This window comes from Juglans regia, chromosome 13, assembly GCF_001411555.2.
Source record: "Juglans regia cultivar Chandler chromosome 13, Walnut 2.0, whole genome shotgun sequence".
NCBI classification, from domain to species: domain Eukaryota; kingdom Viridiplantae; phylum Streptophyta; class Magnoliopsida; order Fagales; family Juglandaceae; genus Juglans; species Juglans regia.
The window spans coordinates 3,903,436-3,927,825 of NC_049913.1; the positions used below are offsets into that span (position 1 = coordinate 3,903,436).

A 24,390-nucleotide genomic window follows, 5' to 3' on the forward strand; every position below is an offset into this window, starting at 1 on the left:
TCACAATGTCTAGCTTAGAGATGCAAGGAAATCATGAAAAGTCCTACCATGAAAATCAATTACAATCGACCAATAGAGTAAAGTATTAAAAAACAAAATTCTAAGCTTCCATTGATTTCTAACTCTCTTGATCTTCAAAGCATCTTGAGTTCTGCTTCCTCCAAATGTACCACCATAGACAAATAGATAGTATCTTCCATATGGATGCAATTTGAGAGTTACCCCTAATACCTCTCCAAGAGGCTAAAAAATCACATATCTTTTCCGGCATCACCCATGCTAACCCCACCCGTGCTAAGACATTTGTCCATAAGGTCGTGGCAATCTCACAATGTAGTAATAGATGGTCAACGGATTCACCGCTCTTCTTACGCATGTAACACCAATTTATAGCGATAATGCCACATTTCCTTAGGTTATCTACAAGTGAAACATAGTTGAATGCGCTACTTGTTTCCTAACCTTTGTAACTAGGAAAATTGGGAACTATGAGCACATGATACATCGCAGAAAACTTACCATATTGCCTATAATTTCGCTATGCCTTTCATGGTTTAATACAAAATCCAATTCGTGAATTAGCTCAAACAAGCCTCAATGGAAAGATAAAATGAATTTAAGGAATATGGGACTGATTGAGCTGAAACATAAGGGAGGTTACCTGCATCCAACTAACACATTTTTTAAAGAACTTTATAATGAAAAGGGTCATAGTCACAGTCAAGCTTCCATCTAAAGTTGTACTCGTCTCAAAATTCTGTCCAGAAGAGCACATTGGTCCCAAGAGTACTTTAGACTCTGGCATAACAGTAGTAAGCCAGCCATAATTCCGGCAAGTCAGTGACACGATAACAAGTAGTCCCAGCCGCCACCACTGAATCTTTAAGACTAGCAAAGTTGATTCATTTAACTTATTCAGTGCATTGAACATATCCAATCTGTTTATGGCCTATACATTTTGTTTAGTGCTGCTGTTCCATACAGGTCAACAGCCGTGCAAAGGTCCATTCCCTTACCTTATCTAGAGGTTTTAGTAGGTTGACAGCATCTCAAAAAGTCATGCATGGGCAACTGAACAAATTCCAGTTCATAAGGTCCAATCAATGGTAAAAGCTTTAGTGGCCATGAGAAATCTTGCAGTCGTTAAACATATAAGTTCTCTTCATACAATAATCAGAACTGTCAATTGAAATATGGTTGTATACATCAGGGTCGTAATCAATATCATTTAATCTTGTGGCTGTACATCACACCTAGCAACAATATTTGGGGATTTGCTATGCCGCTGATTCAAAAGTGTGACATATATGCCATGATTAAGTGTGTCATGCATAGTGAGGTAACGGCATCAAATCGGTAGCTATCTCACAAAAGGTTGCACGGCATTTAAATTTACCTTAAACTCTGCAATTTTATCCTTCATTTAATGAGATATCGATGCTTTTGATACCATATGCTGCTTGGACAACATTTCAGCAATTAGTTGGCGACCAAATATGTGTGAATTCTTGAGGATAAGGTTTCTTGTAGACGAATCAACAACATAACCTTGACATGGCATCCATTGTAACAGTTGTAGAAGCAATTCCTTCTTTTCAGGTTGGGCAATATAACGTGATATTACCATCTGAAATAACCCCTGAGGGAGAAATTGCATCATGGTGAGTTAGTCTGAAATTCAAAAAGTCAAAAGTCAAAGGAAGAGGAGGTAAATAATGCACTGTTTCCATTGAATGAAATCCATTGTAAGATGGATTCCCCAAGTACGGCTTTGCAAAATATGTATCTATAGGACCTTTGATCCTCACCTTTCACATCTATCTTCTTTTTCACTTCAGCACCCAAAGGCTCATAAGTAAAGCATGTTTTGCAGTGTTTCTGAAGTAAGTTTCTTCATTAAAATAAAAAATGTCAAGATAACTACACCTTACTATTAAGATCTCCACCTCATTCTCTTTACATGGCCCGGTAATCTAATCACATATGGGACTCACCTAAGATATGACGAGTTTAGCAGTCAGGATACTTCAATGAATTTCTAACACCTGACATCGCGGTATAACTTGGGTTTTAAAACAAACAAATAAAAAAATTCCTAGATTGATTTCAAATATATGGCTTTGAATTATCATATTAAGATGTCCTTGCTGTTCACAATATTTTAGTTGCATCCTACTCATGGTGTGGTAGACACTAACATATATGTCCCATGTCTCATCTTGGTATTAAGGATGAATGCCGGTTGCAACAAACAAAAATTTTTAAGCTTTCCAGAACAATTTATTTACACCCGTAACTTTTTACCTGATCAATCTTATAGCCAGAACCATGGATCGCCTTTATAACATCATTTAACAAGTTGATGTTTCCGGAATTAAAAAATGCAATAGAGAACTTCTTTATTGCAGGCTTAGAGATCAACCCTGCATTGTCCTGAGCAGAGAATGTTTTAAAAAAAGAATCACTAGTTTGATAGGTAAAGAATAAATACAAGAATTCTTAAACCAAAATTGTATACCTTCACTACTACATAGGCCTCTTTGAGTAGCCTTCCAGCTATTAGAATGTGCAGAATCTTCTCATGAAGGGCCTTGCACATCGTTCTCTTACTATATCTCAACATATTGTACACAGAAAAAGCTTCTGAATGTGCTTTTTTCTTTCCAAGATGAAACATTAAAGTGGAACAAAGTTCCTGCAAAATAAAAAAATGGAAATGAACATTTGTAGTTACAAGTAACTGCAGTTAATTGAACCATATGTTACCTGGACTAGGATAATATACAAAGGCAGGGAAAAACAATCTCTAAGAACTCAGGGTTGTATAATTATTTTAACATAACTGAGAGAGAGAGAGAGAGAGAGAGAGGCAACAAAGTAAAACAGTTTTGCTCTAGAATTCTTATGTAGAAGTTACAAATTCAATAAGGTCGTACCTCCTCTGGTTGGTAACCTCTATTGTGCATGTCCTCCATTGTCCTGTAAGCAAGCAGATACAGCTTCTCCTTACAGAAATATTTGATAAGGATATGAAAAGTTTTATAATCTGGACTGATTGCTAATCCATCCATTTTCCTTAGCATTTGCATTACGCTTTCCATTTCACCTGCTCTACAGTAAGCACAGAGCATTGTATTCAACATAACCAAGTCATATCTGTCATAGGTGGCTTCAAAATCCCTAGCCAACTGCTTTGCTTCTTCGAAAAGCCCACCCCGGCAAAATGCTGAAATCATGATACTATGGGAATAGCCATCTGCAGTTGGAACATAATTTATACAGATCAAGCAAAAAAGACAGAATAGTTAACCCATGCATGGCATACAAGAATTCTTCAAGAAATCCCAAAATCCAATGCTATTAACCTTAAAAGCCTACATGTTGTGTTCAAATTGGGTCACTTTCATCAGATTTAAGAATGAGGGCTCATGCACAACGCCAATGCTGACAAGCAATATAATCCAATTAGCCAGGAAGATTTTGAGTATATCTTGTCAATTGTTTCCCTTGAGTAGCAATACAAATGAAAAAGTCTTGCAAACTAGATTTCAACTTAGTTGCTCAAGCAAATATAAAAGGAAAAGATTTTCCAGCAAGGATCACCACAAAATGTCCTTCAGGATTAACAACAGCTCACAAATCAGAACTCCAGAAAGAGAATCTTGAGCTCATCAAACCATTTTTCAAAGCCGATAACTTTTTTTTTCTTATTATTCTTATTTTTATTATTATTATTATGCAGAGAAAGCCAAAGAATGAAGCACAGATAATAAAACACATATTTTAATGGTTAGGAGATGGTCGCCTTAATCCTCAATCTCTAACAGAAAACATACCAGATCTGATGGATTTCTCCCTTATTTCGTGAAAGAGTGATTTAGCTTCATCCATACACCCAGCCTTAGCAAGGCCATCCATCACTAAACAGTAGGGCATCTACAAATACATTCACATTATGAGCCATAGAAGACTAGAAGTTCAATACAAAATAATATAAGAAAGACGACTAACGTCAGCGGTAATTCATGATCCTTGGATTTCTCCCAAATCCAAGTGAGAGAACAGAAAACTTAAGCAAAACAATACATGAAACTGCAAGACAAATATGATCAGCAGTACTTCATGAACAATAGATAAAGTATTATCTGTTTATAAGAGAACAGAAAACTTAAGCAAATCAGAACATGGAACTGATTATAAAAAGAGGTTCCAACAAGTAGGCTACATGGTCAAATCATTATGAAGAAATATTTAGAAGGCTAAATTTGGTGGAGCATTGACAAATAGATACATGTGGGATAAAGTAAAGGACAGTTAACACACATGCACGTATATGTATGTATGCAAGTCTCCAGTCCAAGGGTCTCTGGATGACAAGCACAGGCGCATGGGTTCAAGCCATGAGAGACCAATTCATGCAAAAATACTGAAGGGTAGGATCATATACCAAGCCAACCCTCCCAGATGTATGAGTGTATGTGTGTGTGAAAGAAGCATATATTCACTACATGAGAAAGCAAAAAACCTAAACCTAATTTAAGAACGTAAGGATATATTACGAGTCTCCTTCAGTTACCTCACCGTGAAATTACTATAATCAAATCTAAAATGTGTAAGTTGCTTGGAGGCACCGCTGATGTGAAAGGGACAAAATATTGGAGGAAGATGTCAGGGGTTTTTTTTTTTTTTTTTTTTAAAAGGAAGTTCATGAGAGGTTGTAACAAAGGCCATAGGTCAATACAATTTCACAGGGAAAACATATTAAGATTATATGAGGAACTAAAATAAGTCTTCACTAACAATATTTACAAGAATGTAAAATTAAGAAGATGCAAGAAATCAGAAGTTTTTGATAAATAAGGATTTCAGGTAGCAACATCCAGTAATGAAGCATATTACTCCAAAAAGAGTCATGTCACAAGGTTACAATCTTTTATTACACATAACTGTAACAGATAGTGTACCTCTTCATCAGCATAGCCCATGGTTTCCAGCTCAGCTAATAATTCTCTTGATTTTTCAAACAAGCCTCCTCTAACATATACCTTTAATAAAGTTGTCAAAACTACCTGCAAGCATTTTCAGTATGAACTTGATGAGACACTGTAGCCAAAGTATTGACAACTACCTGACTCCAAAAGAAAAAAAAAAAACTATATGGGATGTAAGTTAGTGTTTCAGTGAATTAATAAAAAATTAGGCCCATCCAAATCATCTGGCTACCAATTCCAAACCATCTCAAAGCATGTTGATTCCAAGACCTCGTACATTAAGTAAAGGACAACACTGGTATCATATAACCATAATCTCCATTGGCAAAGTAAGCATGAAAACAAACCTTATTTGGCACTAACCCTGCAGATTTCATATCTTGAACCAGCTCATCGGCCTTTTGATAGTTTCCATTTATTGAGTAAGCATTGAGCAAGGAACTGTAATGAAATTTGTTCGGTGAGTGACCTTCATCTTTCATCTGGTTAAAATAGCTTTCTGCTTCTTCCCATTTATTATTTGAAGCACAAACCGCTAGAAGTGTCCCATAAATTACACTGTCCATGTGAAGCCCATTACGCTGAAGCTCCTGAACCAGCTCTAATGCCTTAGAATAACCATCTTTGACTTTGATGCAACCTGAAAGCAGCTAAGGATGCCAGTGATGAAATTCGATGAGTGAATATTGAAATTATAAGTAGTATAGGATAAATAGAATATAACATCTTTGATTTCTCCGAAACTGTCATTTTTTACGCATTCCACTTCAAAACCTCAATGAGATGACCGGCATGAACTAAAAAATCTAGATGTTGCAAACATGGCCATATATGGATCATTATAATACGTTCGTGGCAATAATACTAACTTGCATCATAAGTTCTTTAGCATAAATGAACCATTTGTTTGTTTTTTCTGCATATTCTGATTGACAAAAGTGTGCAAACAAGTGAAAAATTCATATTACATTTATAAATTGAAATGGCCTACCGTGCTATATGTAACAGCATCTGGTGTTAATCCATCTCGCCTCATTTGATGAAACAGTTTTATGCTTCTATCAAACTTTCCATTCCTGATCAGACAGCTAAGAACGGAATTACATATAAAGATATTGTTTTTGGCTGATTCATCTTGAATGCCATTGTATATCTCTATTGCCTCTACAGGATTTAGGCTCTTCCCCATAAACTTCATATAAGTGCTATAAGATGAAGCGTTGATCTTGCCACTTTGTTGCATCCATTCAAAGAGCTGCAATAATTTCAACAGTGAAATACAAATTATGAAAATTTATTGGAAAAGAAATTAAACAACATAGTTAATTAGACTCATCATTCAAAGAGGATGGGAAACCTCAGGGGGGGGGGGGTTGGGGGGAAGAGCACCATATACAGAGAGAATATAGAAAGAGAAATTTTCAAGCACAATCTCTTTGAAAAAAAGATGAGTTCTAAGAGGCATCAGACTTATGAGAAATCATTCCAAACAACAGATAATATATATATATAAATATATATATATATATTTGAAAGGTTAATTACATTTGGTAAACAAGGTGATTGTTTAAAAGAAACAACACGCACACACTTGCCATAGAATAAAACAAAACTGAATAACATACATCAAAGAGACATTCATGGAACGTATTACTTATTACATATAAAGCCAACTCCACAAATAAAACAGGGAGGCTAAACAATTAAAAATATCAATTATTAGCTTTCTGAAACAAACAACAGTTTTCCAGTTACCTGGGAAAGATCCTGACATCTGTTTAGCTTTCCAAAATGTCGTAAAATAGCATTCATGTCTTGCACCTTCAAAATCCCTCCTAATCTGCATTAATATTTATTACATAAGTCCAAGCGCAAATGCTAGACAGACGTTTCCTCCAGAAAAAAAAAAGTTATTCCAAGATTTGAGCAATGACCACATCAGTTTTTTATTTTATTTCATTTTATTTTTTCCTGAAGAAAGAAGAATTAGTGTATAAAAGTTTCAAAGAATTCGAACACCGAACCCCCTAAAGTTAGAGGCAAGCATTTCTATTCTTGCGCTTCAGATAAGTTTGTGGGCTTTGAAGCGTCTACTTGAAATGTGAACGAGAAAACCACCCTATTGTGAACGCCCTCTACAGATAAAACATTTAAAACAACGAATCGACTAACATATAATAATAATAAAAAAAGAACCAACTTGACTTCACTTCCAACAATCACCAAGCTTGCACTCGAGAAACAATTCATAATCCAAGTGCCATGCAACAAACGCAACAGAAATGTCAAATATATAAACAATGTAATGAAAATCCATGACTTGCATATAAAAAAAAAATGTCTTCCGTTAATTAAAAACCCAGATGATACATCATCACTCAAAAAATTGACTAAACTAAGCAACAAAGTAAACAATTTGACAGAGCAAACACCCATATAAAAAAAGCTATGTGTGAACGGGTAGATTACCTTGCAATAGCCGGGCCTAAGTCGGATGCCTGCTGAACTTCAAGAATGGCAGATTGCCTTTCTAAGTAGGACTTGGAGTGGCGCCTCTTATGAACCCCAGTAACCGAGCCATTTCCATTTTTAGTTTTAACACTATTAGGTGGTTCTTCACGGAGAGTTATTGTTGTCGTTGTCGTTGCCGTTACAGCCGCTGTTTTGGGTTGGGAATTCCTTTTGGCTGATCTCGCGGTAGTGGGGGAGGTGGTGGAAAGGGATACAGAAGGAATTATAGGAAAGGGCACGGGTAAGTAGCGGAAGTTGGTGTGCTGAAACCCAGCGCCGAGCAAAGACATATCCATCAGTATTCGGGCATTCAGACGGGAATCAGAGAATCTCGAGAAGCGGGGGTGTGGAGTTGCTGCACAGACCTTAATAAGAAGGATAGAGACCCACCGGAGAGACACGGCATCCTTTATGGTCCTTCAAATTCTGAGTTTTATAATATATACCCCCAATTTCCTAATAATTCTCAATGTGGCCTTCGAATTTTAAATTTTTATAATTTATCCCAAGTTGCCCGTGAACTCGTTTATATGACAATAGAAAGAGAGGCGCGTCTCGAGGAGTGGGGAACGCGAAGTAGCAGCAATTGGTTGACCGCACCTTCTTCTCGCTGTCTGTCCCGACTCCCGCTCACCGCCGCCTTAGCAACCGACAATCTCTCTCTCTCCGCAAGAAAATTTCGGACTTTCTTAGTCTTGCCTTGATACTACCAACTTGTTTCTGTTTCTGGAGTTCTCTTGCTCTTATAAGCCTCCATCTCTCTAGGGTTTTCGAAGCACTTCTTGAGCTTTCGCTGTTCATGGAAGCTCTAATGGGATCTTCCAAGCGAAAGCTGGCAGACGATATACAAGCGGAGGCTCTGCTTCCACAGAAACGACATCTGAGAGAGAACGATTTAGTGGTGGCCGACGACGGAGAACCCGTCGCCTGTTTACACGACGTGTCGTTTCCGGAAGGCTATGTTCCTGCTGCTCGAACTCCCTCCTCTTCAGCGGAACCTCCTGCAAAAGTCTTTGAATTCACTCTGGACCCTTTCCAGTCCGAAGCCATTAAATGCCTCGAGAACGGGGAGTCCGTCACGGTACAATATTTTTACTTACCTACATATGCTTGCTCATTTTCATTAATTCATTTGTTAATTCCTCGAATTTCTTTTGCGTGTGTGTTTCTCGGTGTCTATGTTAGCTTTATGAATAACTTATATTTTACCTTAGCAAACATGCCTGAACTTAATGCCTTCTCTTCTGCTGCTTTATTTTGTGGATATTTATTTTATCGTCACGAAGTAGAGAACTGAAGGAAAGGTAAGAGAGCAGTGTAATAGCCATTAGTGAGGATGGAGGAAAATAGGGATAAAAAAGATGAAACATAGAAAATATGCTAGATTTTTTAATCTCATAAATGCGGTGAATTTTGACCCTATACTTAAGTCTCGTGGGTTATAGCCACCTTAGAGTAAGATATGCAATATCCAATTCACCCTTTTGAATCTATCGTCACAATCAGTTAATTCAATTCAGATAATTAGACTGGGGATAAACTTCAGTTGGAGGGAATAGGAATTGTTGTTGAAGGTAATGAATTTAGTACCGGAACTGATCCAAGAGGTTTGGGATTGAGACCAGGAGAGAGTGTGTTAGTGCTCGGTAATCTCGTCCAAATGTTCAGGGTTTTGCTGATGGTAGAGTGCTGGGTGGGCTTATGCTTGTGGATCAGACTTGGGTAGGTTTTGAAGACGATTGAACTTATTGTAGTCTGCATCTAGTGGGCAGCCGAATTAGGCAATTAGATCCACTTATGAAGCAATCCGTATCAACTATTTTTTATTTTTATTTTTAAGTAATAAGAAATTTATTAATGCAAGTATATAGGTATGGCCTATGTATACAGGAAGTATACAAGTGGAAACACCTAAATACAAGCTATGAAACTAGGAATGAGCAAAGTCTAAAAAGGAAACATTAAAGAATCCCCATTCAGTACAGTATTCGCCCAAAAACAAAAAGTTCGGAAGAAAAACTCTCTAAATTCTCCCAACGAGCGAGCTCTGTCATCAAAACAGCGTCCGTTCCTTTCTAGCCACAAACATTAGACATAGAGGTATCGTCTTCCAAATATCAGCAATGTGATGGCTGCCCATAGATCCTTTCCAACAAGCCAATAGATCCACCACTCTCTTGGGAATCACCCAAGCAATACCTGACCTGCTGAGAATCTCATCCCAAAACATATTTGCGACCTCACAATGCAGAAACAAATGATCAACCTACTCCCCATCTTTCTTTCAAAAACAACACCAGTCCATGCATATTATACATTGTTTTCTCAAATTATCCGTTGTTAGAATCTTTCCGAGTGACACCAACCAGCAGAAAAAAGCAACTTTGGTCGGAACCTTGGATTTCCAAATACACTTCCAAGGAAATTGATTGACACAATTTATAATAAGAGCTGACAGAGAATTGAATTTCCAGCGTGTTTCCACAATATTCTGTCCTCTCCTCCCTGCACCATTTTAATGTCATACAGTCTACTGAAAAAATCAGTAATAATCAGCGCTTCCCAATCATGAACATCTCTAAAAAATCTCACATTCCATTGGGGAATATTATTGGAAAGAGATACAGAATCAGCAACAGTGGCATCTTTGTCTCTTGCCATTCTAAATAGGGAAGGAAAAGCATTCTTGAGAGTCAATTCCCCACACCAAAGATCATTCCAAAATTTTTGGAATTCACCACACCAACAATCGAATTAACTACTAATGATGTTCTGATTTGAAGGTGGCTAATAAGTTGAAATTAGTTTGAAGCTTGTATGATCTCAGCAGTTATAGATTTATCAAAATTTTTGCCGGAGTTGTAATTTAGAAATGGAGTTTGATGGAAAAGATTGGACAATGATTTTGATTATTTAAGCAAATAATCTGACTCTGACTAAGTCTGTGCTCACCCCTAAGTATGACACAATGCAAAAGTTATTGAATAACATAATCTCAGCGTGAAAACTCTCTCGGACGTAAAACCCTAAGGAAGCCGGCACCACCCTTGCCGGCGAGTGACCTCTCACCGTTGTCACAGACAAAGCCGACGGGCCCCGGCAACTTCCCTGATGGCTGTTTGGCGTCGGTCCAGAGGAGAGAGAAAACAATACGAAGCGCGAAAACCCTAAGGAACCAAATCTGCCGCCACCCACCCTTTGCCAGCGAGACACACCGCACCGTCGTCACAGATAAAGCCGACGGACCTCGGCAACTTCGCTGAGGGCCGTCCGGCTTCGGTTCAACCTCCGGCGTCTTAGATATCGCTGCTTTGCCTCTCAGAGTACTCCGGCGATCCTCCCGAAGGCTCCGTTGGTCGTGCCGTCGACCCTGAAGGCTCCGACGAGTGCTCCGGCGTCTTCTGTAAGCATGATTTGCAGCTGGAAACAACTCTGCAGTGCTTGCAGTGAGCACGACCTGGAGTTCACAACTTCGCAGTGCTTGCAGCTCCCAACGGATTTATGATCTGGTTTATCTGAGATGATGAATGGTTGTTGAAGAAGGGGAGTGGGTCAGTATGGGTTCTTTTATGGAGTTGGCCATAGAATCTAAATCCTTTACACTGGTAAAGGAGGAGAGCATGTTGGCCATTACTGAAAGGAATCAAAGGGTGATATCTAAGTTGGTTCTGGGTTTGACAATAGTGCAGTGGCTAGCCAAGGCCATAGAAGCGTGTACTAAGGATAAGAAATAAGATTTTTTCTCCACTGTCCGGGAAGGTCGACGTAGTTTCACAGCGCATCGCTGCTCGAATGCTCGTTGACGTTATATGGCGGTGGAGAAGTATGGTGGTGGGGAGAGGAGGAATTTTATTTTCATTCCTGAAGAGGGGGGCAGTGGTTGGAGAAGGATGGGGGAGGTGCTGCGTCATTTTTCCTTCAGTAAGAGAGGGAGTGACGGCTTGGAAGGACAAGGTGGTGTGGTAGGGAGGGAGAACTTGGAGAAAGACCCAAGTACATCCTCGGTGGTGAGGCAATCCTATGCGGCAGCTCAGACGGGACATGCTTCGGGGGTTCAGAGTGTGGGGGGTCTGCCAATCATACCTCAAGACCAGCTTGTCGAAATGCACAATTCTCTAAAGGAGATGGAAACCCAACTTGTCGAGTTGAAGACAGCGATAACTTTCTTGTCTAGGAAAATAGATCGGCTTTCAGCTGGAGGCAACAGGGTGGTAAGAAACATGATAGGCCCGAATCCTTTAAACTTAGAAAAAGGAAAACGGAAGATTGGATTCGGCCCTGTCCCTATAACCAGATCTAGAAGAGTATGACGGGTCAAAAGGAAATCTGGGTTATTTGAAGTGGGGTCTACATTGGGTATTGGCGTAGAGACATCAGTAATGGAATGTCATTCGCCTTGTGTAACACAGGATAGATCGATAGCCGGTATTACACCCTTGGTCCCTGAAGAAACTATGGATCCCTCGTTAGAGTTGAAGGAAAAATGTGTACTGCCGAGGTCTGAATGAGATGTAGGATTCGCTGTTATCCCAGAGGTGAAAAGACTTGTTGTCACCCTAGAATCTCCAATGGGGACCCCGATACCATTGGAGAGAATCAATGGAGTTACTGGAGAACCAATGGGTTTGGCGTTGGTGCCTTGTGTAGAGGAATGTCTAGAGTCGGGAGTGCAGGTTGATGGGGATATTGTGGCTCCCTTGGTCTCTCTTCCTCCAATGGCGGATTGCATTCTGTCTAAAGTTAACGAGATTCAGCAATTTGTGGAAATTTCATATGGAGAATGTGAAGACCAATTTAACGAACTAATTACTGCGATCGAGGCAAACCGCCCACTTGAAACCAAATCAAGCTTCAAGAAAAGCAGGAAGTTATAGCGTTTCTTTTCGACAATCAACTACGACGCTAAGGATGGTAGTTTAACTAGAGGAAAGTCTAAATGGAGGGTATTGTGAAGATGGGAATCAAGGTGTTGGGGTTGGTGTTTTGATAGAGTTTTAGTTCAACGGGAAACAAGGATTGGGGTCGGGTCTGATGTACTTTGGGTTGGTTTTTTTATGGGCATTTTGGGTCATTAGGGGCTTGTTGGGTCATTTTGGGCAAGGTGTTTTCTTGTATACATTCAGTGTACTTGGTTTCTACTTTTGACATATACAATATTTTTACTTATAAAAAAAAATTATTTAAGCAAATTTCTCCACTCACAGCACTAAGGGTTCCTTGCAGCATGACTTCCTAGCAGATTGTTCTTTCTGTATTTTTTGCCAATCAACTTCATATTTGCATGCATTTTCAGGTGTCAGCCCATACTTCTGCTGGAAAAACTGTTGTAGCATTGTATGCTATTGCTATGTCATTGCGGAATAAGCAACGGGTAATATACACTTCACCAATCAAGGCACTCAGCAACCAAAAATATAGGGAGTTTAAAGAAGAGTTTTCAGATGTGGGTTTGATGACCGGTGATGTGACGATTGAACCCAATGCTTCTTGCTTGGTAGGTCTTTTGGATGATGTCCACTGTTGTTGTTCTTTTTTAGCATCAAAAAGTTCTATTTTTATAACTCTAAGTTGCAATTCAATTTCAGGTAATGACAACAGAAATATGGCGTAGTATGCAGTACAAAGGATCTGAAATTACACGGGAGGTTGCTTGGATTATTTTTGATGAGGTACATTACATGCGTGACCGTGAAAGAGGGGTAGTTTGGGAAGAGAGCATTGTTATGGCTCCGAAGAACTCTCGATTTGTATTCCTCTCAGCAACTGTGCCTAATGCAAAGGAATTTGCTGATTGGGTTGCAAAGGTGATTTTCTCTTAATTGAATATGGTTGTCTTCTCATCAAAGTTGATTGATTGAAATAGGCATAGCTCCAGAATTTTTTTATGCGCACTTTAATGCTTTGGTTCTCAGCTATTGTACTTGATGGAAACAATGTCCAGGACTTTCTTTCCTTAATCTAGAATGTATTTAGGTGTTTTTCTGTATACTTTCTGTGTACACGGGCTATGCCTATTTCATTCGTATGAATAAAATTTACTTCTTACTTATAAAAAAAAAGAATATGCTTATTAACACTCTGAACAACATTTGCATGTATAACACGATTAATGACACCTCTCAGTACTTTCGGGATCATTCTGCTATATTGCATACACGTGCACAATATAACTAGTGATGAAGATCCCTTCTGGAAATCCATGGCCAGAGAACAGGAAGAACAATTTGATTATAAGCTAGAGTACATAGTATAAAGTCATATATGATTATCATAGGGTTTAGCTTGTTGTTTTGGTGTGCTGGGGGGTGACCCAATGAGAATTGTGCCTTTGGTCATGCTGATATGCTTACCAAAAATAATCCTTGTAGAAACTGGTCAAATCCTTTTTTCAAACTCATTTTGTCTACATGGATCCCTTTTGCTCATTTTGAGAAGTTTTTATAACTAATTCAGGTACATGTTAAATGTACACGGTGTGCAAACAGTAAGTAAATGTATTCTATGGAAGATGTCAAAGAGGAAAATGAGGGGCAAAACAACTCTCTCAATTAGGATTTTCAAGTGGCAAGCCAAGCCTCGATAAACATCTCGCATAGTATGGGTCAAGAGTTTGAAACCTCACTTGTGCCTAAAATGGCCACCCTTGGGGTGCAGCATGGCCTGGTAATTGTCTATTGCGTGTGGAACAGGGAGACTGCACGTTCCTAATTGGAGCTTTAACATATATATGGGAATGGATGAGTACCCTCTGAACTTTTAGATGAGTGTTTTTTATTATTTTAATTTATCGATAAGAAATATTTTACTGAGCATAAAATACAAAGGCCCAAGTATACGGTACATATACAACATCGTCGCCTATGAATAAATGAGTACTTCTTAGTGTGACTTCATTTATCTTGATCTTGTGTGGGTGGTCGATCTTCTTGCCAGTTGGAGAAGTCATCAAGGTATGCAAGGAAGATGGTTCCCATGTGCCTTTTGTGGTGCATCCAAAGGGAAATAAACGATTGGAACTTTGAAGATAAGGAACGTTCGTTAGAGGAACTTGAAAAATTCTTTTTCAGCTCACTTTTTTCTGGGCAATAGCTTTAGATTTTAATGGGCGTTACATTCATGATTTCATTATATCTATTTCTTCTTCCTAGCTAGGTGTTCTCTCGTATACATCCGGAGTACTTGACTATGCCTACTAATATTAATAAAATTAAAAAAAATATTTTCTCAATTTGACTTACAAAAAAAAATTTGACTTCATCTATAATCTAATATTTGAATTTAGAGCGTGGAAATAGTTTCTTATAAATCTTTTATTTTGAATCTTGACTTGGAAATGGATACTTTTTTGATGAAATCGATGCAGGTTCACCAACAACCATGTCACATTGTTTATACTGATTATAGGCCAACACCTCTTCAGCATTATATTTTTCCTTCTGGTGGTGATGGTCTATACTTGGTGGTGGATGAAAAGGGAAAATTCCGTGAGGATAGCTTTCAGAAATCTTTAAATGCACTTGTTCCTGCTAGCGAGGGTGTCAAGAAAAAGGAGAATGGAAAGTGGCAAAAGGGTATAACCATAGGCAGAGTTGGTGAAGAAAGTGACATCTTCAAGATGGTGAAAATGATCATTCAGCGTCAATATGATCCCGTTATACTATTCAGCTTTAGCAAAAGGGAATGTGAGTTTCTTGCAATGCAGGTAATTTCCTATTTTAGTGTAAATTTGCTTTATTTGAGTAAGGGAGCATGCTTCTGATTTACCAATTTTTTCCAGACTGATTATTGTTAGCATTGTCATTTTACTTTAGTTTTTTTTATAGTATATTTTACAGAAAAATAACTTGGAAGTAGTGTCACATTGCCATGATTTTTGAATATATTATGGATTACTTGTATCCTTTTCTAGTTCCTAACTAGGGAGTGGTTTGGATTCAGAGATGAGTTGAGATGGTTTGTGAATAGTAAAATAAAAGTTGAATTATTTATTATATTTTGTGTGGAAATTTGAAAAAGTTGAATTGTTTATTATATTTTGTGTGGGAATTTGAGAAAGTTGTAATGATGAGATGAGATGAGTTGAGGTGGATTGAGATGGGTTACGAATACAAACGAGGCCTAGGTGTATTCTCTTGTATACTTCTTGTGTACTTGGGCTATGCTAATTTATATATTAATAAAATATCTTCTTACTTATAGAAAAAAATACTTGTATTTCCAATGATTCATTTCTTTTGCTAATTTTTAGTTTAAACAAATGGCCTATAAAAAATCACTTGGCAATGTTTCCATCTCAATATTGTTCTTTTGGTTAAAAATGTCCTCTATGTTTTGCGCACCATTCACTGATCAAAAAGTTTTGGGCACCATTCATCATGATGTTGCATGCTACTAGATCCATGTGGATTTTTTCTTACTCTAATTCATCTGAGTATAAATATGTGAATTAGATTTAGTTCTCTTATTTGGCATTTTAGATGGCAAAATTGGATCTGAATGGGGATGACGAGAAAGTGAATGTAGAAACTATTTTTTGGAGTGCAATGGATATTCTTTCAGATGACGATAAGAAGCTTCCTCAGGTGAGTTCTTATTCTGTGTGTGTCAAACATCTGTCTATGTTTGTGTGCATCTGAGCCAATATAATGGTTTTGAAGATGCAACTTGGACACAAAACCCTTAAAGGTGCAATGCTGGTAGAATTGCCCACCTCTCAGTAATATATCTTGCTCAACTTATTTTATTATAGTTTTTTTATCCGGATGCTCTCTCTCTCTCTCTCTTAGATACACACACACACACACACACACTATACTCCTTTTTACTGGCATTTTTTTTATACCTTGCTTCTCCCGTAAACAAGTGGAGTTAATGGAATAGCTTTAAGCACATATTTTTACAGTTTTGCTCTCTTTTCTCCTAATGAAGGAAAGACAAGATATATGTATGTTTTAGAAATCCTGTCCTGGTTTATCTTGATGATCTTGCAAACATTGAGACCTTAAATGGTGTCTAGTAAAAGGAATAACTAATAAGCGAAAAAATAATATGAGCACTCCCATTGATTATGTTTGGATGAAGATGGCTACATGTTAGAAAATGGGCAATATAAATTTAACAAATAAAATCCAATTAGAGCAAATGTGATGTGCTGCGTCTATGTATGTCAATATATGAGGTGGGATCTAAAATTTTGTGATATCAGTATGTGCTGTGCCTAGTTGTCAAATAGTGGGCTTGAGATGAGCTGTGAATTTTAACATCATGGGTTCCATTCATCAGTTGGAGTTCTTATGGATTACCTGAATATGATTGCCTGATACATGATTCTAATGGGTGGGGTCATCTATCCGGGAATTGGTCTCCAAGAGTGGCTCCAAAAGGCCCTACCTTGGTGAGGTTCCATGTCATAAAAAAACATGGTTTGCTATGGTACTTTTAAGCATTACTAATGCATTTGATTACTGTATGCTGACCATGATTATGGGTGTAGTTCTGTTTAGATCTAGTTTTAATGCTACATGTTAATTTAGGCCTCGTTTGTTTTGGGAAAACATCTCATCTCATCTAATCATTACAACTTTCCCAACTTCCAATACAAAATAAAATAAACAATTCAACTTTTTCAAATCCCAAAACAAAAATAATATTAAAAAATATACTGTAACAATATTTTATTCAACTTTTTAACTTTAATCTCATCTCATCTTCGAAAACAAACGAGGCCTTAAGTAGCTTTTGTGGTTTTGTATCAATATTAATGCTTTTGAATTTTTTTACACAGGTTTCTAATATTTTACCCCTTCTGAAACGTGGGATTGGGGTGCATCATTCTGGCTTGCTTCCCATTTTGAAGGAAGTTATTGAGATATTATTCCAGGAAGGATTGATCAAGGTTGGAAGCATATTATAGATTTATTTATTTTTTAACCAATAGAGAAAAACTATAATCCGTTTATGTGTATCTTCTGGAACTTAAATAAGTGACTTATAAAAAAAAAACTTAATAAGTAACTAACATTTTTATAATATTCACCTGAATAGTTCTGAGCAGAATTTCTTCTATTTGATCGATTAACAAATGCATGCACTTAAAATAGTATATTTTCAGTTATATTTATCAATATAAGCCCTAAAGGGTTGGCTCAAGTGGTAAAGACCTTGGTCTTGGTGGTATACTTCCTCCAGATCTAAGGTTCGAACCAGTAGGTGGAAATAATTTCTTGGGGCCATTAGACGGAATTTACCCTTGAAATTACATGAGGTGCACTTGCGTGAAACTTCTTGCTAAGGGCTTATGCACCCTTGGGATTAGTCGGGACTTTGTTCCTGGACACCAAATGCCTATAAAATAAAGGCTTATCAAATCACTTATCAGGGGAAAAAAGTGTAGTACCACAACTAGTCAGGAGATGGGAGTAGTCTCTAAACCATATTATAGCAAGTTAGCTCATGCACTATATTTTTGGCCCTCGCAAACTCTTCTTGTTTTTCTTTTATCTCCAACTTGATGCCTTCATTGTTCAAGAACTAATGACGACTTACCTATTTGTGTTTTTTTTTGCCCCATCTATTTGGAGAGTAAATGGTTGAAGAAACTGATTGGCGCTTGTTTTTGTTTCTGGTTTTCCTTCTTCATTCTTTGGTTTTTTGGGTGTCTTCAATAAACTAATTTATTGTTTTCTTCCAACAATAAAATAAAAAATATATATTTTCTTCTCGATTTTTACTCCCCTTTGGACTCATTAATTTCATCTGCACCATTCAGGAGCAAATATTTTTAGGTTTTCAATTTTTAATGTGAATTATTATTCATATTTGCAATATTAAAAAGAGATTTATTTCCCTACAGTGCTTGTTTGCCACAGAGACCTTCAGCATAGGTTTGAATATGCCTGCTAAAACTGTGGTATTTACAAATGTCCGTAAATTTGATGGGGATAAGTTCAGATGGATTTCCAGTGGAGAATATATACAGATGAGTGGCCGTGCTGGTCGTCGAGGTATCGATAAACGTGGAATATGCATCCTTATGGTTGACGAGAAACTGGAACCTTCTACGGCTAAGATGATGCTCAAAGGAAATGCCGATTGTTTGAACAGGTAAGCATGGTATTCTCCAGGTGAATTGTATGTTCTAAATAAGTGCTGTGGATAAATTAATGCTGCTTCTGGATGGAGGAACATTTTGTAGAATTCGTTTCATAATCTTATTGGCATGAGAGGGCAGAAGTGAAAATACTTGAGAAACTCCCATTTTGAATTAGTTTCTCATCTGTACCTCCTGAAATTGGCAGTTGTGGTCTGATGGAGAGCTAAATAATTTTACACACACACAAGCACACATGTATGGACATCAGTAACGTAAATGGTCAAGAAATCATAAAGCTTTCTCCCATTTCCTTATTTGGTTTGGTTTTAGATATTGGTCCTTCATATTTTTCAATTCTAGGCATGCTTATGTTAATTGGTAGCGTAACATTGCTTTTGTTTTGGCACTTGTGTGTAGTTGTGTTTGAAAAGCACAAATTTGGAACCACTAGAAACTCAGGAGTCTATAGCCTAAAGAATTAGAAGAGCCCACACTTTTCATGCAGTAGGTCCATCTGTATAAACGAAATAATTTTTCATGGAACTAGAATTCAATTCATTTATGTAGTTGCAATTGACCATAAAGATATTGGAACTGCATTCACTGATTTCCATTTCAATGCATTGCAGTGCCTTCCATTTAAGCTACAATATGATTTTGAATCAAATGCGTTGTGAAGATGGAGATCCTGAAAATTTGCTTCGTAATTCATTCTACCAGTTCCAAGCTGACCGTGCCATTCCAAGTCTTGAGAGGTTAGTTAACGATTGCAGAGGACGCATGTTGAAATTAATGGTTTTGGCTAATGTTCTTGTTTGGAGCCAACTTTCCATATTATAAGTTTTGGTTTTTTGAATTCTTGTTTTGATCTTCTGAGGGAGGATAGATATTTAATTGGTAAAAATAAATTCTGTTTGAAGGTCTTTTTTTTTATTTTTATTTTTTTTTTCATTTTCCCCCTCTACAAGACCAAGCAAATACCCGAATAACTCAAAGATGAGAGACCTAGCCCAGAATATCACCTTTGTATCTGACTCTAAAGGACCATAAAGATGTCCAGAAGTCACATGTAAATAGTGAAAAAAATGAAAAAAATTTAGATAGTAGTGGACAGTTAAAAAAAAGTTGGACTGCAGAGGAGCAGATGAATTTCTTTATCAACACCCTTTTCCTCTGGAATGTATCCATTGACTTTAATGGACTTAGCCTGCATGAGTTTTTAGCATCTTTTTCATCTTCAAGATAGGTGTATCTCCTGTTTACTTCCTGTGTGGAAATCAAGGACCTGCATTTCCTTTATCAGATGAACAAATAAAAAGAAAATGATATAAATTAGCTGATTGTTTAACTGGTCTTCCTGGTTTGGATTTCAGCCAATATTTCATCCCTGGGATTTTAGACTAAAATGTACCCTTATTCATTGTATTTGCAGAAACAAGTAAAGGATCTTGGAGAAGAGAGGAATTCAATTATAATTGAAGAAGAAGATAGTTTAAAGAATTATTATGATCTGCTACAGCAGTACAGAAGCTTGAAGAAGGATGTTCGTGATATTGTGTTCTCTCCAAAGTACTGCTTACCTTTCTTGCAGGCTAGAAGGCTCGTGTGTATTGAATGCTCTAGATCTGAAGAAGTTTCCCCATCTTTCTCTATCAAGGACCCGGTCACATGGGGAGTGATAATAAATTTTGAAAGAGTAAAAAGTGTATCTGAAGGTGAGAACTGCCTATGGTTTCTCACTGAACATGGCCATCTTTCTTTTAATTCAAATTCATGAATTATTAAACAATTAATGTGTGGTCCAGATGATGCAAATAGAAAGCCCGAAGATGGAGACTACATAGTGGATATTCTTACAAGATGTGTCGTGAGCAAAGATGGAATTGCGAAAAAAACCATTAAGATTGTCCCATTGAAAGAGCCTGGAGAACCTGTTGTTGTTTCTGTTCCTATCTCCCAGGCAAAGACCCTAATTCTTCTATGTTTTTTTATGTTGTCAATCTCCAACATGTTGATTAATTTATTTCTTTTATCGATAAAACTTGTTTATTCTTTCCATTGAAAGTTGCAGTTGTGATTTATTTTGGGGCTTTCTGAATCTGTTACATTTTAGTTCTTTAGTTATGAAATAGTAATAGCATGAACTGAACTTGGAGTTTATCTGTTTTAATTGTTTGATTGTTGAGATGAGTAGCTTTTCAAGTTTATTAACTCGCTAATGTTTTTGAATGGGTGGTCTTTTGTTAAATGCAGAACAGCTGGGTGTTTTGTTTAGAGAGATAATCGAACTGCTCTATATGATTAAAAGGATTCGCTCTTTAATTGATTCATGCTTTTGTGTCCGCTATTCAACTGGCCTTTGTGTTTCCAGAGAAAATAGCAATTTGCTTTTCTCTTATGTTCTACTGTGATACTTTTACTTTTTTTATTCTTAAATTCTTTGTTGACTCCACTGATCAGTCACTCACTGAAGAATTAATAGCCTCTCATATCATGAACAGATTATTAGTTTGAGTAGTATTCTTATGGTCATACCAAAGGATCTATTGCCCTTGGAAACTCGAGAAAACACACTGAAGAAGGTTTCTGAAGTTATTTCAAGATTTGCAGAAAAAGGGGTACCTCTTCTAGATCCAGAAGAAGATCTGAAGGTATTACTCCAACTTCAGTTTCATGTTCCCATGTGTGCATATATATATATATATATCATGCAATTACAACCTGCTTTGTTATTTTTAGATTCAAAGCAGCTCATACAGAAAAGCAGCTCGTAGAATAGAGGCTCTAGAGAGCCTTTTTGACAAGCATGAAATTGCTAAATCTCCCCTTATTGAACAAAAGCTCAAAGTTTTCCACATGAAGCAAGAATTGGCTGCTAAGATCAAGTTGCTTAAGAAGACAATACGCTCTTCCACTGTGTTGGCCTTTAAAGATGAATTCAAGGCTAGAAAACGGGCACTTCGGAGGCTAGGGTAATGAGACTTTTCTATACTTCACTTTACTTCTTGCTCTCACAACCATTATTCTCCTTTTTTAGTAGCTTCATGCACAAGCTCTATGATGTGACCTCAGTTCTGATAGCAGGATTTCCAGCTCTTTTTGCTTTGATTTTTTGGTATCATAATCTTTTGCTTTTTAATTTTAATCTTTCGGTGTACTAGGTATATGCCTATTTCATTCACATCAATAAAGTTTATATCTTACTTTATCAAAAAAAAAAATTTTAATCTTTTGGCAACAAAGAAATTTGTTAGATTATTTGTCTATGGTGAGAAGACAATCACGAAGTTTAGCCCAAGACTAGTAGTTCTGGCCGAACCTTTTGCACAAACTGGATATTTGATAATTTTCTTGTTACTCTTGGTAAAAAGAAAATTATGGAAGGTTTTTAGACGTTCCAAAGATTTACTTTTCTATGGGGCCTTATTAATGAGATGTTATACTAAAATGCTTGGAGTGGATATAATTGCAGATATGTCACAAATGAAGATGTTGTGGAGTTGAAAGGGAGAGTTGCTTGTGAAATCAGTAGTGCGGATGAGTTGACCCTATCAGAGCTTATGTTTAATGGGGTTTTAAAGGACATAACGGTGGAAGAGATAGTTTCTCTCCTTTCTTGCTTTGTCTGGCAGGAGAAACTTCAAAATGCTCCAAAGCCTAGGGAAGAACTTGACTCACTCTTTGTACAGTTACAAGATATAGCTCGTAGGGTTGCCAAAGTTCAGCTTGAGTGCAAGGTAATAGTTTAACTTCTTTTTGGTATTGTTCATTTTTTTTTAGAAGTTTTAACTCAACTCTTAAGTAACAGAAGAATATTATTATAATTTTATCACACCGATGGAATTTGGAACTTAATTTTGATGTTAATTCGGAGTTGAGTGAGTCAACGTAAGAGTTGGGTTAAAAGAAACTATGGGTTCAAAGAGAATGAAAGTGCCTCATATTATGCACTTGCTGTTTTCTTTTCCTTTTTCTATTTTTAGTCTTTTTTTTCGGGTGGGGGAGGGTTTGGGTTGAGACTGAACCATTGAACTAGAAAACCGAATTACCTCCTACAAGGAGAATTCTTGTGGCTTTGTTCCCAAGTTGGATACAAGCTATATAAGCACATTCTCAAAATACTTTGGAAGTGGGGCAACAACTGAAACGAAGATTATCTAGTGATCAGAGGAGCTGTAATGACACTATACGTGTGTGATGGTTTTCATCAAATGACTTTGAAATGGATTTTATTTGTGTCTTGCTATATAGTTAAGTGCATGTTTGGGATTGTGGTGGGAGATATAGCTTATAGCTTTAGGGCTTATAACTTAAATAATAAGCTCTATACTTCAAAAGCTGTTTACTGTTTGATAAACATGTATCTAAAGAACTTTTAAAGTTAGTTACATTAATTTTTTAAAAATATATAGTTATCTGCCGGAGCTTTTCTATAAAAGCTTCTCTACTTTTTTAGGTGATTAAAGCACTTTTTATAAATTTACCAGACATAATTTTTTTCTTTAAAAGAGCTTTTAAATAGTTAGAAGCACTTTTTAAGCTTTCAAACTCAATCCCAAACAGGCTCATCTATTAGGATAGTCTTTTGAGATCATTAGTCAAACCATATGATTCTTAAGCCATATAAATGTCATAAGAGATGGCAATGTTATTATAACTTCTGCAAATACGTTGTTTCAATAACTGAGTTTGGACCTTTTATTTTCTCAGGTCCAAATTGATGTGGAGAACTTTGTGAGTTCGTTTCGGCCAGATATCATGGAGGCTGTGTATGCTTGGGCAAAAGGATCCAAGTTCTATGAGATCATGGAAATTACACAGGTTTTCGAGGGCAGCTTGATCAGGGCAATTCGTAGACTGGAGGAAGTTCTTCAGCAGCTCATACAAGCAGCAAAGTCTATTGGAGAAACTGAGCTTGTATCCAAATTTGAAGAGGCTGTTTCCAAGATCAAGAGGGATATCGTCTTTGCAGCATCTCTCTACTTGTAGTTTCTACCTGGAGAACAATATTCTTTTTAACATATTTATGATTTGAGGATGTGGAATTATGGCTAACTTACCTGCTGAGGTAATAAGTATTAGTATAGGGAGATCTCTTTGCGAGGAAAGTGATGTAAAAGTAATTAGATTTAGCGGACGTTCGGGGCTGCACACCCCGTGGCAATTTTGGGATTAACCTTAAAAAGGTCATATTTCCTTTTTGTTATTCTTTTTTGTTTTATTACTATTTTTCGTTTGCTATGAAATGTTAGTGCAGTTCTAAAGGAAGATGTAAGGTATAAGAAAATGAAACCAATGAGAAAATGTTACTGCAATTTTGGTATCTTTTCTGCGCGCTAAATCAAGTTTTCAATTCTCTGACCTTTCTTTTGAGGCATCTCCTCGAATGGTTGGTTAGCAGGCTGAGCAGGAAATATCTTTGATGCTGTTAACTAGGTTCAGATTAACCAAAAATGCAAATAAATAGAACAAAAACAGAAAAACACCAAAATAGAGGAAATCTCATTCGTTCCTTGCATTCGAAATGGCTCAACGATTCAACAAATTTCTGGAGCTTCCATTAGGACAAAAATTCTTCCACCTATGGTGGGAGCTGGGAGATGTGGAGACTTTTTTGTCAAATTTTAAAACGAAAATAATATTAAAGAATAATATTATAATAATATTTTAACAATAGTTGTACTACTCCGTGTATTTATAGTTTTATTTATAAGATTCATTTTCTTAGCTTTATTTTAAAATTCAAATTTTATAAAATTAATTTTTTCATAAATTTTTCTTAATTAGATTAGCATT

The 24,390-nt window shown here is 36.9% G+C and overlaps 2 protein-coding genes across 2 annotated transcripts; one reads left to right on the plus strand and one right to left on the minus strand.

The window, feature by feature from the left end:
- Positions 1–1,064: 1,064 nt before the first annotated feature.
- Positions 1,065–7,916, minus strand: LOC109007034 (pentatricopeptide repeat-containing protein At1g10910, chloroplastic). Its single transcript, XM_018986521.2, has 10 exons — positions 7,461–7,916; positions 6,747–6,831; positions 5,983–6,246; positions 5,339–5,641; positions 4,965–5,069; positions 3,837–3,936; positions 2,937–3,256; positions 2,519–2,695; positions 2,305–2,433; positions 1,065–1,639 (listed from the first exon to the last, which is right to left on the minus strand). Exons 1-10 carry the CDS (start codon positions 7,796–7,798, stop codon positions 1,424–1,426), a joined length of 2,037 nt encoding a protein of 678 aa, XP_018842066.1. The 5' UTR covers positions 7,799–7,916; the 3' UTR covers positions 1,065–1,423.
- A 130-nt stretch (positions 7,917–8,046) lies between these two features.
- Positions 8,047–23,909, plus strand: LOC109007032 (DExH-box ATP-dependent RNA helicase DExH9). Its single transcript, XM_035684437.1, has 14 exons — positions 8,047–8,583; positions 12,796–12,996; positions 13,088–13,306; positions 14,866–15,204; positions 15,980–16,084; positions 17,287–17,397; positions 18,355–18,605; positions 19,224–19,345; positions 20,025–20,309; positions 20,400–20,554; positions 21,096–21,245; positions 21,334–21,566; positions 22,067–22,331; positions 23,305–23,909. The coding sequence occupies exons 1-14, from the start codon at positions 8,302–8,304 to the stop codon at positions 23,581–23,583; spliced, it is 2,997 nt and encodes a 998-aa protein (XP_035540330.1). The 5' UTR covers positions 8,047–8,301; the 3' UTR covers positions 23,584–23,909.
- The last annotated feature ends 481 nt before the right edge of the window (positions 23,910–24,390 follow it).